Source organism: Thalassophryne amazonica, chromosome 11 (genome assembly GCF_902500255.1).
Source record: "Thalassophryne amazonica chromosome 11, fThaAma1.1, whole genome shotgun sequence".
Classification (NCBI taxonomy): domain Eukaryota; kingdom Metazoa; phylum Chordata; class Actinopteri; order Batrachoidiformes; family Batrachoididae; genus Thalassophryne; species Thalassophryne amazonica.
The window spans coordinates 45,969,274-45,985,816 of record NC_047113.1 but is presented as its reverse complement, the minus strand read 5'-3'; the positions used below and the strand labels follow the sequence as shown (position 1 = coordinate 45,985,816).

Here is a 16,543-nt window from a genome sequence, read left to right as displayed (position 1 = left end):
AAATACGCTGTAGACGTTACTCCTTAAAAAAAAAACGGACTGGCAATTTGAATTTTTAATAGACTGCAATGTAGAGGTCAATTGAAGAATTACACAGGGATCAAAATTTGTTGTGCCTATGCGTCCCTCTTGATGCCACGTATAAAATAAAGCCTGTGCCATATTTCATAGCCAATGACTTGGCTGATGAAACCATTCTGTCATCGCTCCCAGAATCACAGAGAAAACTCTACAGCTAGAGGTTCACGTGCTTGTCGTGTGGTGAGGAATATTGTATGCATGTCGTGTTATGCGAATGCATTGCTCGGGTCATATAGGGTTCATCAAAAACTGACACCAGGTTTTGGATGCAACTGCCACAAAGCTTTACCAGATGTTTCATCGCACAAGTTTTCTTTAGTCGTTTTAGTTAGATTAAATTTGAAGTTAAAGCAAACTTGGTACTTGTTAATTTTGTTTGTGTCCTGCAGTTATTCCTTCATCCAGAAGATGGCAGTAAAGCACCATCACAAACAGCAGCTGCCGTCTGAACACTTCTTGAAAGAAGTAGTTGTGCCAAAGCAAAGATGGCGGTGCCCTCGGTGTCTGAGTCAAACTCACAAAGTCAACCGGCCGCCACTATCCCGTTTGACTTTTCACGGCCTCCCGTTATCGCGGGCTTTAGTCCTTCGACGGAAATCAAACGGGAGACCTTCCAGGAAAAATTTATTCGAAAAACAAAGGAGAATCCGTTCGTCCCTATTGGTGAGTTTTGCAGAAGCTAGTGAAGTTAACTTTAAACAGCTAACTAACAAAATACCGCAGAAAAGTGTCCGTAATCTCCAACAAATGTGAGTTAGGAACTTGCCTTCTGTTTAACAGTGTAAGTTATCAGTGTCAGCCAATTTGGTAGTCCCGGATCTAAGTTCTGTTGGTTATTGTTCTCAGTCAGATTCTGTAGACATTCAAGTTTGATTTGGATTGTGCATTTTGTGGATGGTTGAATTTAATGAAAAGCCCATTTGGTGTACATTTTGCATTATATCTCAACCAAAACTGCCTCAGTCACTCTAATTTTTTCTGATATGGATTTACCTACACCACCTAAATTGGATGGAGGTTCCAATTTTATGCCTGTTTGTCTATCTTGCAGTTATCAATTGGAAACAATGCCAAAAAGCAATGACAAACTGTGCATAGCAGAGATAACAATGCTCTGTGAAAATTATCTGAAAAAGAATTCAAAAATGAAAAAGTTGGGGGGGAAAAAAATCCACCAGTCTGTCACAGGGCCACAGACAGGGTTAGACTGGGAACAAATTTCGGCCCTGGCATTTTTCCTCTGGACCAGCCCATTATTGGGCCGACGAATCCACCCCCAAACACGCACACCCACCCGTCCATACCGAACCCCCAATGAACAAATACTATACACTTAAACACCATGAACACACACCTAAACGCACACTTTCACTGTCATTTCACCTTGATCGTAGTACAAAACGCGTTCCCGGCGCCACGAGGGGGCATCCTGATAACATTAAAGGCAATTACATATTTTGACAAAATTACAAGTTTAAATGACACATATATATATATATATACGAGGTCTATTAGAAAAGTATCCGACCTTATTTTTTTCAAAACCATATGGATTTGAATCACGTGTGATTACATCAGACATGCTTGAACCCTCGTGGGCACGCGAGAGTTTTTTCACGCCTGTCGGTTACGTCATTCGCCTGTGGGCAGTCTTTGAGTGAGGAGTCGCCCACCCTCTCGTCGATTTTTTTTTTCATTGTTTAGGAATGGCTCAGAGACTGCTGCTTTGTTGGATAAAATTTTTTTCAAAGCTGTAAGGCACAACTGAGTGGACACCATTTGATAAATTCAGCTGGTTTTCGGTAAAAAATTTTAACGGCTGATGAGAGATTTTGGTCTGGTAGTGTCGGCGTAAGGACGGCCCACGGCGCCTGACGGCGATCTGCGCTTCGAGGCAGCAGCGTCTCGCCGTTTCAAGTTGAAAACTTCCACATTTCAGGCTCTGTTGACCCAGGAAGTCGTCAGAGAACAGAGAACTTTCAGAAGAAGTCGGCATGAGGAGTTTATTCGGACATTCCATTGTTAACAGACATTTTGTAATGAAAGAACGTGCGGGCAGAGTCGCATGTCGGGCCGGACCCGACTGCGGGGGGTCGCGACAGGAAAAACACCTCCGTTGGAAACCTTAATGGGCAAGTTGGAACATGCCCAAGCTGTTAAACAATTTCTCAGTTACTCACTTGTTGAAAGCCATCAAAAGCCGCCTGTATTTTACAAATGGTTTTCAACACGGAGGCGTTTTTCCTGTCGCGGCGCACACAGACGATTCGGCGAATTTGCGCGCACGTCTTTCATTAAAAAATGTCCTTAAACAGTGGAATGTCCGCATAAAGTCCTCATGCCGGCCTCTTCTGAATCTTCTCTGTTCTCTCACGACGTCCTGGGTGAATTAAGCCTTAAATTAGGATGTTTTCAGATCGAAACAGGCCGATGACGGCGCCTGGAAACGCTGCAGGACGTCCCGCTCTGTGGGAAGTCCTTACACCGACAGAAACACCCCATAATCTCTCATCAGCCATTAAACTTTTCACCGAAAACCATCTTAATTTCTTGAATAGTGTCCACTCGGATATTCCTTTTATTTATATATATATATATATATATATATATATATATAAACATGAGGTTTATGTCACAGAAATCCTACTTTACAATCACACTGCAGTCATTGTTAAATTATTTCCTTTTGCATTTATAATAAACATTTGTATTTATTATTGTTTGTTTTTCTGGTTGAAATAAGATATAAATAATCTACCAGACTTCAAAAAATATACGTTTCCATGTTATTTTATTTGTCTAAAAATAAATGTCTGAGGTTCCTTATGTTAAACAAGAAATTAATCTGAAGGAACAGGTGGTTTTAATAGATGAAAGGTTTCTAAAGAACCACTTATTGATTTATTTACCTATTTTAATTACAAGTGTTCTACACTTTTTTTTAACAGTAATCAGAAATTTTGAGGTAACAACAACAAAAAAACATTTCCAATGATTTTTCTTCATAAAACTGCTCTATAAATGAGCGTCCTGTCACAAGTTAATGTTTTGTACAGATCAGTGCTCTCTGCACCAATCGGATTGGTCCAATCCATTTTGTAGAGATCAGTGGTTTCTGCCACGAGTGTTCCGTGTTTTGGCCCGACGCGTTGTTCCTATTGGAGAATGCGAAGGTACGTCACAGCTCAGAGTGTCGAAAGTTGGCGCACCTCATCTCGACAGAACACCGGCTCTGTGGTATGCAGGAGATCACTTGACCGAGCGTCTATACGTTCAAATAATAATTAAAAAAAAAATACTGTCATCACTCTTCACTCCTAGTCAGTCTCTTACAACAGTGCAGCGTAAATACACGAGCTTTCCAGGAGCGCACGTCTCCTCTGCACTTTTTTTTGGGGGGGGGGGGGGGGGGGGGGCGATGATAAACTCATCGCCCCCTTAATTTTTTTTTTCTCGGGCTGGGTCTGACAAAACGGAAGCAAAAGCAGCACACAAGCGGAAAAAAAGTTTAGAGAGAGAGACCACTGCTAGGATTCACACAGCAGGAAATTAAGGAGCTGAAGTCCGTAGCTGTTGCATTTAAAGATTAACAAAAGTAAAGCACAGTTAATGTGGATAAAAGAAACGATTCCAACCTTGTAATCAGTAGGAGAGCGGCGAGAAGTCCAGGCGCCGAGGAGTCAGTCCATTCACAGGGGCGGGAGCGGCCGCCTGCTCTTCTTGCAATCTGATTGACCACCCTGTATGCTTCTCCAGTTGTCATTGGCTGTTGGTCATGTCAATCATTGTGCTCGATGTAAGTCTCCGTTGTGTGATCAAACGGAAACAAAACTGAAACCTAGAATAAGATTGCGCCGTGTATGAAACACTACAGAACTTTTATTTTGACAAATTCAGGAAGTGGAACTGCAGCTGCGCCGATTAAATGCTGTAGCTTCACCGATCACGGCCTTTCCTCGTGTTGACAGCAGCGCGCGGTTTGAGAACACTGTATATTTCCATAATCTCTATAAATATGGGAGGGCCGGCCCACGCACGTCTAAACGTGCAGCGGCCCAAAATCACAGATTATCAGTCCGAGTCTGGCCACAGATAAACACGTGCACACTTACGGTCAAGTTAAAGTCACGTAACATGCGCATGTCTTTGGAAGCCGGAGAACCTGGGTTAACTCCGAGAGAACATGCAAAATCCACACCGAAAGGCCCAGCTGAGACGTGATCCCGTAACCTCGCTATGATGCAACAGTGCTAAACATCGTTACACCCTTTTCAGCCATTCTTTGGTGCTTTTGGATGTGCTCTTGGCAGGACTGTGAAAACTCCACGGGATTCCGCGGATTTCATCATGGGGAGGGGCGTGTTGCACTCTTTAATAGTGATCATTACTGAGTTTTTAAAATGCTTATCACAAAGCGTTCTTTTTTTACAACATCATGGAAGTTTTATGAGTCCGCAAACACTGATCTGTGTGTTACAGATACAAATCAGTTTCCTCGGATCCGCGGAGTTTCGAGGAGAATAAATGCCACTCAAAGCGTAACCGTTACGACAGTTGTCATAAATGTTGTAAAGCAGGACTGGTTGGTTGCTGCGGCGACACTGTTTCTCCTGTGCGAAGCTTAGTTAAACGTTGCATGTGGACAACGCACACTTTTATAACTTTAAAGTTTTTAAAAGAAGAATTTTGCAGCATGTCTGTGTCACGGAGCGACATCAGACAGAGTGAAGATGGCGAGAAAAAGACGGTTTGAAAAAGTGTGATAAGGACAAGAATCCGTGGAATTGTTGCTGGCTTCATGAACACACCTGTAAGATAAACGGGAAAAGCGAACTGGTAATTTTTTTTTCTCTCTCTGGAAAATAAACATTGTGCTGTTCAAACAGGATTTCGGAAAAGATTATGTACCTTTTTTTCTTTCATTAATCTAGACTTTCTTTCATTGAAAAAAAAAGAAGACGTGGCTTTGAATGAATTTAGGCTACATGAATTTACACAACAATGTAAATTAGTTTTTAATAATGTAGACTTTTTTCATGGGAAAAAGACACTGGATTTACAGGAATTTACACAGGAATGTGTGGCTTTTTTACTATAAGGTATGTTATTCATATTTTACAATGATTTTTAAAATATTCTACAATCTTTAGCTGTGGCTTTTGACGTGGTTTAACAGTCTTTTGAGTCATCATGAATTTCATGTAGTTTAATTGTTCTTAGTTAATGCATAATTTGGTTTACAATTAAAAGGAAAATCATACCAGGTCCTACTTTCACATCATATTCTGTTATTTCAACATGATCATTGACGGTTCAAATGAAAGGTTGAATCTAGGATCATTTAAATATACACTAATTTTGAGATTTGTTCTTCCTGGAGATGTTGAAAATGTATCAGTAGATGAAAATTTTATTTGGTTTGTGGGGCCCCACAAGGCCCTAGACCCCGGCTCCTGGGAGGCTGCGCACCCCCAGACCCCCTGCGGATTTTTCTCGGATTTCACAGTTTTCATTTCACAGCCCTGTCTTGGTCGTTGTCTACTGACAAATCGAGACCTTCATCTCAAATCTTATATTCAGACACAATATTCTGATTTCATCATTTCTTTGATTACAATCTGTGCCTCCAGTACCAGAGGCAGCAAAGCTCCTCCAGAGTGTGTCAGAACCACCACCACTCCTCAGATTATTTTCCTTCTGATTCAGTTGCTGCTGTATAAACAAACTGATCCATTCCAAAGAGTTCCACTCTGGTTTCATGTGTCCTGAGAACATTAGCACAGAAAGCCTGTGGCTTACCTATGAAAGATTTATAAACATTGGCCTTGCCTTCATTTAATAGTGGTGTCCTGCTGTTTAATGATTGGTTATTTGGTCCATAAAATGTCAGAAAAATACCAATGTTTTGAGGACCCCAAGATCATGCCTTCAAATATATTTTGTCCTTAACCCAGAAATATTTAGTTTACTGCCACATAGGAGTAAAGAAACTAATAAAATAAACCAGAAAATATTCACATTTAAAAAGCTGAAATCAGAATTTAGGTATTTTCTTGGGGTGCAGCAACAAAAAAATTAACTTAATTGAATATCACAATGGTTGTTGCACAATTTAATTGTAAATTAATAATTAACTGTAGCAGTTCTGTTTCAAAGTTCCTCAGAATCTTGCATTCTGCCCACACTAGATGGGGGTTCTCCTAATGGTTTATTTTGGTGTGGACAGCAAAAGTTATGCACTGCATGTTTCCTCAGTAATCGTGCATTAAGTGGACCTACCGACAGCTGCTAAGTGTTAACACCGTTAGCACACATTTAAGTGAGACCAGAGTTTCACTTGGCGTGAAACTCAGTTTAAATGAGTCAACACCCCCGAGCCACACTAACTGTCAAAATGCTCAAAGCACGGGTCAAGGAGGAGGAGTAGCAGCAATCTTCCACTCCAGCTTATTAATTAATCAAAGACCCAGACAGAGCTTTAATTCATTTGAAAGTTTGACTTAGTCTTGTCCATCCAAATTGGAAGTCTCAAAAGCCAGTTTTATTTATTATCTATCGTCCACCTGGTCGTTACTGTGAGTTCCTTTGTGATTTTTCAGACCTTTTGTCTGACTTAGTGCTTAGCTCAGATAAGAAAATTATAGTGGGTGATTTTAACATCCACATAGATGCTGAGAATGACAGCCTCAACACTGCATTTAATCTATTATTAGACTCAGTTGGCTTCGCTCAAAATGTAAATGAGCCCACCCACCACCTTAGCCATACTTTAGGTCTTGTTCTGACATATGGCATAGAAATTGAAGACTTAACAGTATTCCCTGAAAACCCCTTTTTGTCTGATCATTTCTTAATAACATTTACATTTACTTTAATGGACTACCCAGCAGTGGGGAATAAGTTTCATTACAGTAGAAGTCTTTCAGAAAGCGCTGTAACTAGGTTTAAAGATATGATTCCTTCTTTATGTTCTTCAATGCCATATACCAACACAGTGCAGAGTAGCTACCTAAACTCTGTGAGTGAGATAGATTATCTCGTCGATAGATTTACATCCTCATTGAGCACAACTTTGGATGCTGTAGCTCCTCTGAAAAAGAGAGCCTTAAATCAGAAGTGCCTGACTCCGTGGTATAACCCACAAACTCGCATCTTAAAGCAGATAACCTGTAAGCTGGACAGGAAATGGCATCTCACTAGTTTAGATCTTCATTTAGCCTGGAAAAAGAGTCTGTTGCTTTATAAAAAAAAGCCCTCCGTAAAGCTAGGACATCTTACTATTCATCACTAATTGAAGAAAATAAGAACAATCCCAGGTTTCTTTTCAGCACTGTAGCCAGGCTGACAGAGTCAGAGCTCTGTTGAGCCGAGTATTCCTTTAACTTTAACTAGTAATGACTTCATGACTTTCTTTGCAAATAAAATTTTAACTATTGGGTGATTCTATGGTAACGGAATTATGACGGGAAAATCTGGCCATATTTTAGCTCCCCATTAAAAATGTGCTCCAATTATAATTCCGTTACCATAGAATCGCCATATTAGAGAAACATTTATTCATAACCATCCCAAAGACATATCTTTATGTTCGACTGCTTTCAGTAATGCTGGTATTTGGTTAGACTCTTTCTCTCCGATTGTTCTGAGTTACTTTCATTAGTCACTTCCTCCAAACCATCAACATGTCTATTAGACCCCATTCCTCCCAGGCTGCTCAAGGAAGCCCTACCGTTAATTAATGCTTTGATCTTAAATATGATCATTCTATCTTTATTAGTTGGCTATGTACCACAGGCTTTTAAGGTGGCAGTAATTAAACCATTACTTAAAAAGCCATCACTTGACCCAGCTATCTTAACTAATTATAGGCCAATCTCCAACCTTCCTTTTCTCTTAAAAATTCTTGAAAGGGTAGTTGTAAAACAGCTAACTGATCATCTGCAGAGGAATGGTCTATTTGAAGAGTTTCAGTTAGGTTTCAGAATTCATCATAGTACAGAAACAGCATTAGTGAAGGTTACAAATGATCTTCTTATGGCCTCAGACAGTGGACTCATCTCTGTGCTCGTCCTGTTAGACCTCAGTGCAGCTTTTGATACTGTTGACCATAAAATTTTATTACAGAGATTAGAGCATGCCATAGGTATTAAAGGCACTGCGCTGCAGTGGTTTGAATCATATTTATCTAATAGATTACAATTTGTTCATGTAAATGGGGAGTCTTCTTCACGGACTAAGGTTAATTATGGAGTTCCACAAGGTTCTGTGCCAGGACCGATTTTATTCACTTTATACATGCTTCCCTTAGGCAGTATTATTAGAAAGCATTGCTTAAACCTGACCTCCAGTAATACTGTGAGAAATCTTGGAGTCATTTTTGATCAGGATATGTCCTTCAATGCGCATATTAAGCAAATATGTAGGACTGCTTTTTTGCATTTGCGCAGTATCTCTAAAATTAGAAAGGTCTTGTCTCAGAGTGATGCTGAAAAGCTAATTCATGCATTTATTTCTTCTAGGCTGGACTATTGTAATTCATTATTATAAGGATGTCCTAAAAGTTCCCTGAAAAGCCTTCAGTTAATTCAAAATGCTGCAGCTAGAGTACTGACAGGGACTAGGAGAGAGCATATTTCACCCATATTGGCTTCTCTTCATTGGCTCCCTGTTAATTCCAGAATAGAATTTAAAATTATAAGGTTATGAATTTTATATATATATTATTTATAAGGTTTTGAATAATCAGGTCCCATCTTATCTTAGGGACCTCATAGTACCATATCACCCCAATAGAGCGCTTCGCTCTCAGACTGCAGGCTTACTTATAGTTCCTAGGGTTTGTAAGAGTAGAATGGGAGGCAGAGCCTTCAGCTTTCAGGCTCCTCTCCTGTGGAACCAGCTCCCAATTCGGATCAGGGAGACAGACACCCTCTCTACTTTTAAGATTAAGTTTAAATTTTCCTTTTTGAAAAAGCTTATAATTAGGGCTGGATCAGGTGACCCTGAACCATCCCTTAGTTATGCTGCTATAGACTTAGACTGCTGGGGGGTTCCCCATGATGCACCCAGTGTTTCTTTTTATTCACTTCTTTTGCTCTGTATGCACCACTCTGCTTTTAATCATTAGTGATTGATCTCTGCTGTCTTCCACAGCATGTCTTTTTCCTGATTCTCTCCCCTCAGCCCCAGCCAGTCCCACTTGAAGACTGCCCCTCCCTGAGCCTGGTTCTGCTGGAGGTTTCTTCCTGTTAAAAGGGAGTTTTCCTTCCCGCTGTCGCCAAGTGCTTGCTCATAGGGGGTCGTTTTGACCTTTGGGGTTTTTCTGTAATTATTGTATGGCTTTTGCCTTACAATATAAAGCACCTTGGGGCGACTGTTTGTTGTGAGTTGGCGTTATATAAATAAAATTGATTTGATTTGAATATTTCAAGAGGCATTTTTGTTGAAACGTTAGGATGTTTCACTGCAGAAGCCATATTACGCCAGGTGTTTGTAATAAGATACTTCAGACAGACACAGCAACAACACGACAGCAAGTGGCCACTGTCAGCGGACTCTGAGTTATGAGCAGAGGCAATGAGAGGAGTCACTGAACTCATCAGGTATCCAGCAACCACGCCCACAATTATCCAGAACTTTATTGCTTAAAACGTCAGACAAACAAAGAAGTTAGAATAAAAATCACCCCCGTACAGTTGTCATGGAGGTGTAAACTATAAAGACCAAAACCGGTTTTTGTACCACACTGTAAACATGTTTGTTTCTGCTCTAAAATTGGACATTTTAACACAGAGTCCTATGGGAAGGTGCTCTGTTTTGGAGCCAGCCTCAAGAGGCCAGTCAAGAACTACAAGAAAAATGACTTCTGCTTTCGGGCCAAAATTCAGGCTCGAGTGTTGCTGCTTGCTCTTGCCACAGCAATATAGACTGCAGCATTTGGCAATGGCTAAGTGTGTTGTGTGCAGATCTGTGTGCTTGTATGCACCCCTGTGTATATTACAAGTATATCTAATACATATTACGACTGCACCAATATAATATAACAAGTTAATGATGTATGCTGTGTAATCATCCCACCCAGGCAAAAAGAACAGTTCAAAGACCTCATTAAAAGCCTAAAATTACTGTGACATTCATGCCATGATGAGTGTATGTAAACTTGCAACCACAACTGTATATTTTTTTTACAAATGCTCCATAAGCAATATCATGCACAAATGCATATATGATATTTCACGATAAATAATTGATGCCTCTTTGTGGTTTTGGGTCAGCTTTTAGATATGACACCTGGATTTTAAAGTTATACCTCTGAGTGTTCTAAAACTCCAAACCAGGCATGGAACTGGGAATTTTGTGCTTTTCAAGTTGCAAAACATTGTGCTTTGGAAAAGTAACAGCAATGTGACTTGCCAGAAGTAGAGTCCCTACAGCTGTGATAAATCCACAGGCTTCTCTGTCAGCAGTTTTTATCGGGGAAGATTCTGAGTTGTTGACAGGGAGTTTATGTGATGGGTACATTTCTGAGTTTTTCTAAAGGCATTTTTCATTTCTTTCACCCCCCATAAGCAAACTGTCACTCACTGCCATTGCATTTAGGTCGCAGAAGAATCTGCAGTGGAATTCTATGGATTTCTGCACACAAAATAGCTTAATTGCTATGAGATGATACCATTAAAATAAGTTAGAAAAGATGAATTTATATGAAGTGATTGAACAAAACCTTTAATATTGTAAAGTAAAATAAATTACATTTGGAATCGCTGGATTTGTAGATTTGTTTTTTTTTTTATATGGTCATAGTTTTAAACTGACAAACTGCACATCCAGAAGGCTTTTAGTTTCTTTGGTAGGTTTGTGTGGAAATGAATACTCTGTCCATCTGTTAGTTGGTCAACACGAAATTAATGGTTAACAGTTGAGGTATTGGATCAATTAAATTTACTGTGTTCTGAAATTACACTTTGCTTATTTAGCATTTTTCATTGTTAGAAATTATCTCTGAAATTGAGCTGTTATTCATTCAAACAGCTCTTTGAAATAATGTACATCATTATTATTATTACAGTTGTGAGGTGTTACAGCTTAATCATAAAAATAGATTTTCTTTGCAATAGTAAACTATATTTTGTAGTGTGGGACTGCCTTTCCTTATGTGACATTACAAAGGGGCGGCGGGGGGAGCTTCATGGCAGATGCAAAAATGAACTGCTCAGAGTGCAGAGCCATTTTGGGTTATGTGAATGCATATTGCTGTTTAAAAAGTGAGAAATACCATATTTTCTGGAGTGTATCAGTTTTTTTTTATTACTTTGGGATGCCCTGCACCTTATACGCCAAAAACACCTTCAGTTTCTTACTACTAAAAATAACTATTTATATAGGGCTTTCCCAGAAATTAAAACTAAACAAAATAAACTCGAGTAATAAAAGAATAAATGGCAATAATAAAAGTACACAACAGTGCACAATAATCCCAAATTAAGGAGTTTGGCATGCAACTTGAGTCAAGTTTGGACACGTACCTATAGTAGTGTTCAGAATAATAGTAGTGCTATGTGACTAAAAAGATTAATCCAGGTTTTGAGTATATTTATTACATGGGAAACAAGGTACCAGTAGTTATAGTAGATTCTCACAAATCCAACAAGACCAAGCATTCATGATATGCACACTCTTAAGGCTATGAAATTGGGCTATCAGTAAAAAAAAAGTAGAAAAGGGGGTGTTCACAATAATAGTAGTGTGGCATTCAGTCAGTGAGTTTGTCAATTTTGTGGAACAAACAGGTGTGAATCAGGTGTCCCCTATTTAAGGATGAAGCCAGCACCTGTTGAACACGCTTTTCTCTTTGAAAGCCTGAGGAAAATGGGACATTCAACACAATTCAAGCCACAGTTCACAGTGAAGACAGTGAAGCATGGTGGTGCAAGCATCATGATATGGGCATGTTTCTCCTACTATGGTGTTGGGCCTATATATTGCATACCAGGTATCATGGATCAGTTTGGATATGTCACAATACTTGAAGAGGTCATGTTGCCTTATGCTGAAGAGGACATACCCTTGAAATGGGTGTTTCAACAATGACCCCAAACACACTAGTAAATGAGCAAAATCTTGGTTCCAAACCACCAAAATTGCCTCGCAGATGTGAAGAAATCATGAAAAACTGTGGTTATACAACTAAATATTAGTTTAGTGAGTCGCAGTATTGCTAAAAAAGCAGTTTGAACATAATAGTTTTGAGTTTGTAGTGTTAACAGCAGATGCTACTATTATTGTGAACACCCCTTTTCTACTTTTTTTTTACTAATAGCCCAATTTCATAGCCTTAAGAGGGTGCATATCATTAATGCTTGGTCTTGTTGGATTTGTGAGAATCTACTAGATCTACTTTTACCTTGTTTCCCGTGTAACATTAATATACTCAAAACCTGGATTAATCTTTTTAGTCACATAGCACTACTACTATTCTGAACACTGCTGTACATTAAACTGAATGGAAACCTGTCCAAACTGTTCTGCCAGTTCCATGCAAGTATAGAAAGTGTGTGTGTATGTATGTATGTATGTGTATATATACTCAAAAATATAAACGCAACACTTTTGGTTTTGCTCCCGTTTTGTATGAGATGAACTCAAAGATCTAAAACTTTTTCCACATACACAATATCACCATTTCCCTCAAATATTGTTCACAAACCAGTCTAAATCTGTAATAGTGAGCACTTCTCCTTTGCTGAGATAATCCATCCCACCTCACAGGTGTGCCATATCAAGACGCTGATTAGACACCATGATTAGTGCACAGGTGTGCCTTAGACTGTCCACAATAAAAGGCCACTCTGAAAGGTGCAGTTTTGTTTTATTGGGGGGGGATACCAGTCAGTATCTGGTGTGACCACCATTTGCCTCATGCAGTGCAACACATCTCCTTCGCATCATCCATGAAGAGAACACCTCTCCAACGTGCCAAACACCAGCGAATGTGAGCATTTGCCCACTCAAGTCGGTTACGACGACGAACTGGAGTCAGGTCGAGACCCCGATGAGGACGACGAGCATGCAGATGAGCTTCCCTGAGACGGTTTCTGACAGTTTGTGCAGAAATTCTTTGGTTATGCAAACCGATTGTTTCAGCAGCTGTCCGAGTGGCTGGTCTCAGACGATCTTGGAGGTGAACATGCTGGATGTGGAGGTCCTGGGCTGGTGTGGTTACAAGTGGTCTGCGGTTGTGAGGCTGGTTGGATGTACTGCCAAATTCTCTGAAACGCCTTTGGAGACGGCTTATGGTAGAGACATGAACATTCAATACATGAACAACAGCTCTGGTTGACATTCCTGCTGTCAGCATGCCAATTGCACGCTCCCTCAAATCTTGCGACATCTGTGGCATTGTGCTGTGTGATAAAACTGCACCTTTCAGAGTGGCCTTTTATTGTGGGCAGTCTAAGGCACACCTGTGCACTAATCATGGTGTCTAATCAGCATCTTGATATGGCACAGCTGTGAGGTGGGATGGATTATCTCAGCAAAGGAGAAGTGCTCACTATCACAGATTTAGACTGGTTTGTGAACAATATTTGAGGGAAATGGTGATATTGTGTATGTGGAAAAAGTTTTAGATCTTTGAGTTCATCTCATACAAAATGGGAGCAAAACCAAAAGTGTTGCGTTTATATTTTTGTTGAGTATATATGTCTTCGGACTCAGGCTCATACAGATACATCGGGGCATAATATAGGGCGTGATACGTAAACAGACGTGATAAGGTATACATATATCCGATTTGATCGGACGTTACAGAGCCCCTTTTTGAAGTTAGTTAAATGCCCACCTGAAATTTAATGAATGAGAAAATGACAGGAAAAGTGGACACAATCAGGTGAGATATTTTTTTATTTGAAATGAAATTACACATTTTATTGAAATTGGCATTCCAATATACATGATATTCGCCATGCTCATGGATCGGTCCACTCCCTCTTCAGGCAGAATTTCATATAGATAGATAGAACCTTCCACTTGTACTTACTTTTCTGTGACCATCACTGTTCTCACAAATTATGTCAGTAATGGTCTGGACTTTTGTTTTGCAGGTTGTTTGGGCACACTGGCAGCGCTGACATTTGGTCTCCGCTCCTTCCATCAAGGCAAAACCAGACAGTCCCAGCTGTTGATGAGGACCCGAATCCTTGGTCAAGGCTTCACTGTAGTTGCCATTATCATTGGCGTGTTTGCAGCATCTTGGAAACCCAAGCAGTGAAGCCACACTATTCCATACCTCTGTGGCCCATCGTTCAACTTGGACAACTGTTCTTGTAATCCAAATGAACTCATGTCAGTTTATTCAGATGTCAGTCTTTAAGCCAACAATATTTATTTTGTGAACACAGTGAGCTGTTAACAGCACTAGATAATCAGAGCGGAGGAATGAAAGGAGCCAGAGTTCAGCTCTACTTATTTTGTAAAAAGTAACAAAGCTAAACATAGATGAACAATGAAGTGTTTATTATGCTGTTTATGATGGCTGAAAAACTCAACTGTTCTTAATGTTTTTGTCCTTTAAATTTATGGAAATAAATGTCTGCATTCTAATATGTCACCGCATCTAGTTTGTCTGGCTGTATTTCGGATAAACTGCACAATCACTAGGTTATTCAGGGTGTGTTTAACAACGGGTACCAAAGGCGCTTAAAAAAAACCATTGGGTATATTCCTTCAACAGAGTATAAATATTTGAAGTGGCTTTAAAATAAAATAAGGTTAACCATTTGACTCTCTTAACTGCTGCTTTTAAGAATGAGTTGACCAGCTTTTAAAAGCCTGGTTGGCTGTCAACCCCAGATGTTTCCAACTTGTTCAAACTGTCTGAAATCAAGTGTTTATTTATAGCCTGGGTCAGTACATTTAAATAGTGGATTTTATTTAACACCTGCTAAAAATGCGATCACCAGTCAGAATGTTCCACCATTTATGTTCAAGTCAGGTCTAGGAAGCATGCGCTGGTGCTGCGTTTTGCTCCATCCATGACCCCACAGAATCGCCTTGGGCCCTAGATGACACCCCCCAGATCTTCTTCAACCAGGTGAAACTTGTACATCCCCATGGCTTTCTCCAGCCACTTAACAGTTCTTGGAGGACCTCACCCACATGGCTAAAACGTCACAGCACAACTGTGCATCGACATAACTGCTGTTTTCTCTGAGCCTTTTTTCCAAACATATTTTTAAATGAGTGGGGACTGAAGGTTCCATTGGAACATAACCAGACCAGAGTTCCAGCACCATCTCCCTAGCCAATCCAGATTCACGAGTCATTCCTGAATATTACTTTAATCCCTTTGTCCATAGTCATTGCTTCTCTTGCTTCTTTGACTTTGATATGTGCTATGTCTCATTTCATTCGGCCAATTTCTTTGTTTCCCCCCCCCACAAACACCAACTCCTGTAGCTGCTGATTTGTTTTTCAGGTTTGATTTTTCCATAGATTGCAAATGACAGCTCCCGTCAACCATTTTTCCTTCAATTAGCCAAGTCCAACAGATTTATTAGCACTGAACTTGAACTGCATACTGATCTGCATTTTCAGACTTGTGCCAGTATTTGTTTTAGAGTTTCAACCAAAAAGCTGAATCCATAATGCCTCCTTCAATGTTTAGTGGTTTGTATACATTTTCCATTGACTTGATCTGGGGGGAATGCTCAGCTAGTAGCAAGAATAGCTCTTGTTGTTTTTTTTTTGGGGGGGGGGGGGGGGGGGGGGGCTTATGTGACAACATTTGCAACAAGGTGAACATGCTGACTTTAACAAAAAACAAAAAAAAAGTTTGTTGTGTCCATAATCCCCCACTGTGTTTAAGGAATGTGTACAGATCCAGTCCACCCCAATCCAAATCCTTCATGTTAACCTGGGGCCCATTCCATAAAAGAGGATTACCAAATAAAACAGGCTTATTTCATTAATCTGTATTAATTTCCAATGATAAGACAGATTAATGAAAGTTTTATTTGGTAATTCTGTTTTATGGAACAGACCCCAGATCAGCATCCAGTGCATCAAAATATAAATATTGCAAATATACTTTGATCAATGGAAATCAACTTTATGTAATCAGTATAGTCATATACGTAGACATTCACACACAAATAACTACGTCATCTGCTCACTTTATGGAATAGAATGAAAGCATCACTGAGTTTTGCCCGAACAAGAGGCTAACCGTTTTTAATTTTTATATAATTCCATTGCCTTGTGTGTTGCTCAACAAATCTATTCATAGGCTTTAATGGTAATTACAAAGAGGTTTGGGGAAACAGTTTGACTCTTAAGCCAACAAATGTCAATATGTATAGAGGACTATGTGGACATTTTCACAGATTTTTTGACCCAACTCATGGAAGAATGTAAGGGCTACTCTATGTAACTAGAGCTTCTCCTGTACAAGTTAGACTTCTTG

General features: G+C 39.8%; 1 protein-coding gene across 1 annotated transcript; it reads left to right on the top strand.

Annotated features, from left to right (window-relative positions):
* The first annotated feature begins 554 nt into the window (after positions 1-554).
* higd2a (HIG1 hypoxia inducible domain family, member 2A) lies at positions 555-14,694 on the top strand. Its single transcript, XM_034181456.1, has 3 exons — positions 555-744; positions 14,184-14,375; positions 14,409-14,694. Exons 1-2 carry the CDS (start codon positions 567-569, stop codon positions 14,348-14,350), a joined length of 345 nt encoding a protein of 114 aa, XP_034037347.1. The 5' UTR covers positions 555-566; the 3' UTR covers positions 14,351-14,375; positions 14,409-14,694.
* The last annotated feature ends 1,849 nt before the right edge of the window (positions 14,695-16,543 follow it).

Excerpts from the sequence above, each read along its gene's own strand:
- higd2a (XM_034181456.1), top strand. The coding sequence starts at position 567 with ATGGCGGTGCCCTCGGTGTCTGAGTCAAACTCACAAAGTCAACCGGCC. Across the intron at positions 745-14,183 it reads GAATCCGTTCGTCCCTATTG|GTTGTTTGGGCACACTGGCA; the intron begins GTGAGTTTTGCA and ends TTTGTTTTGCAG.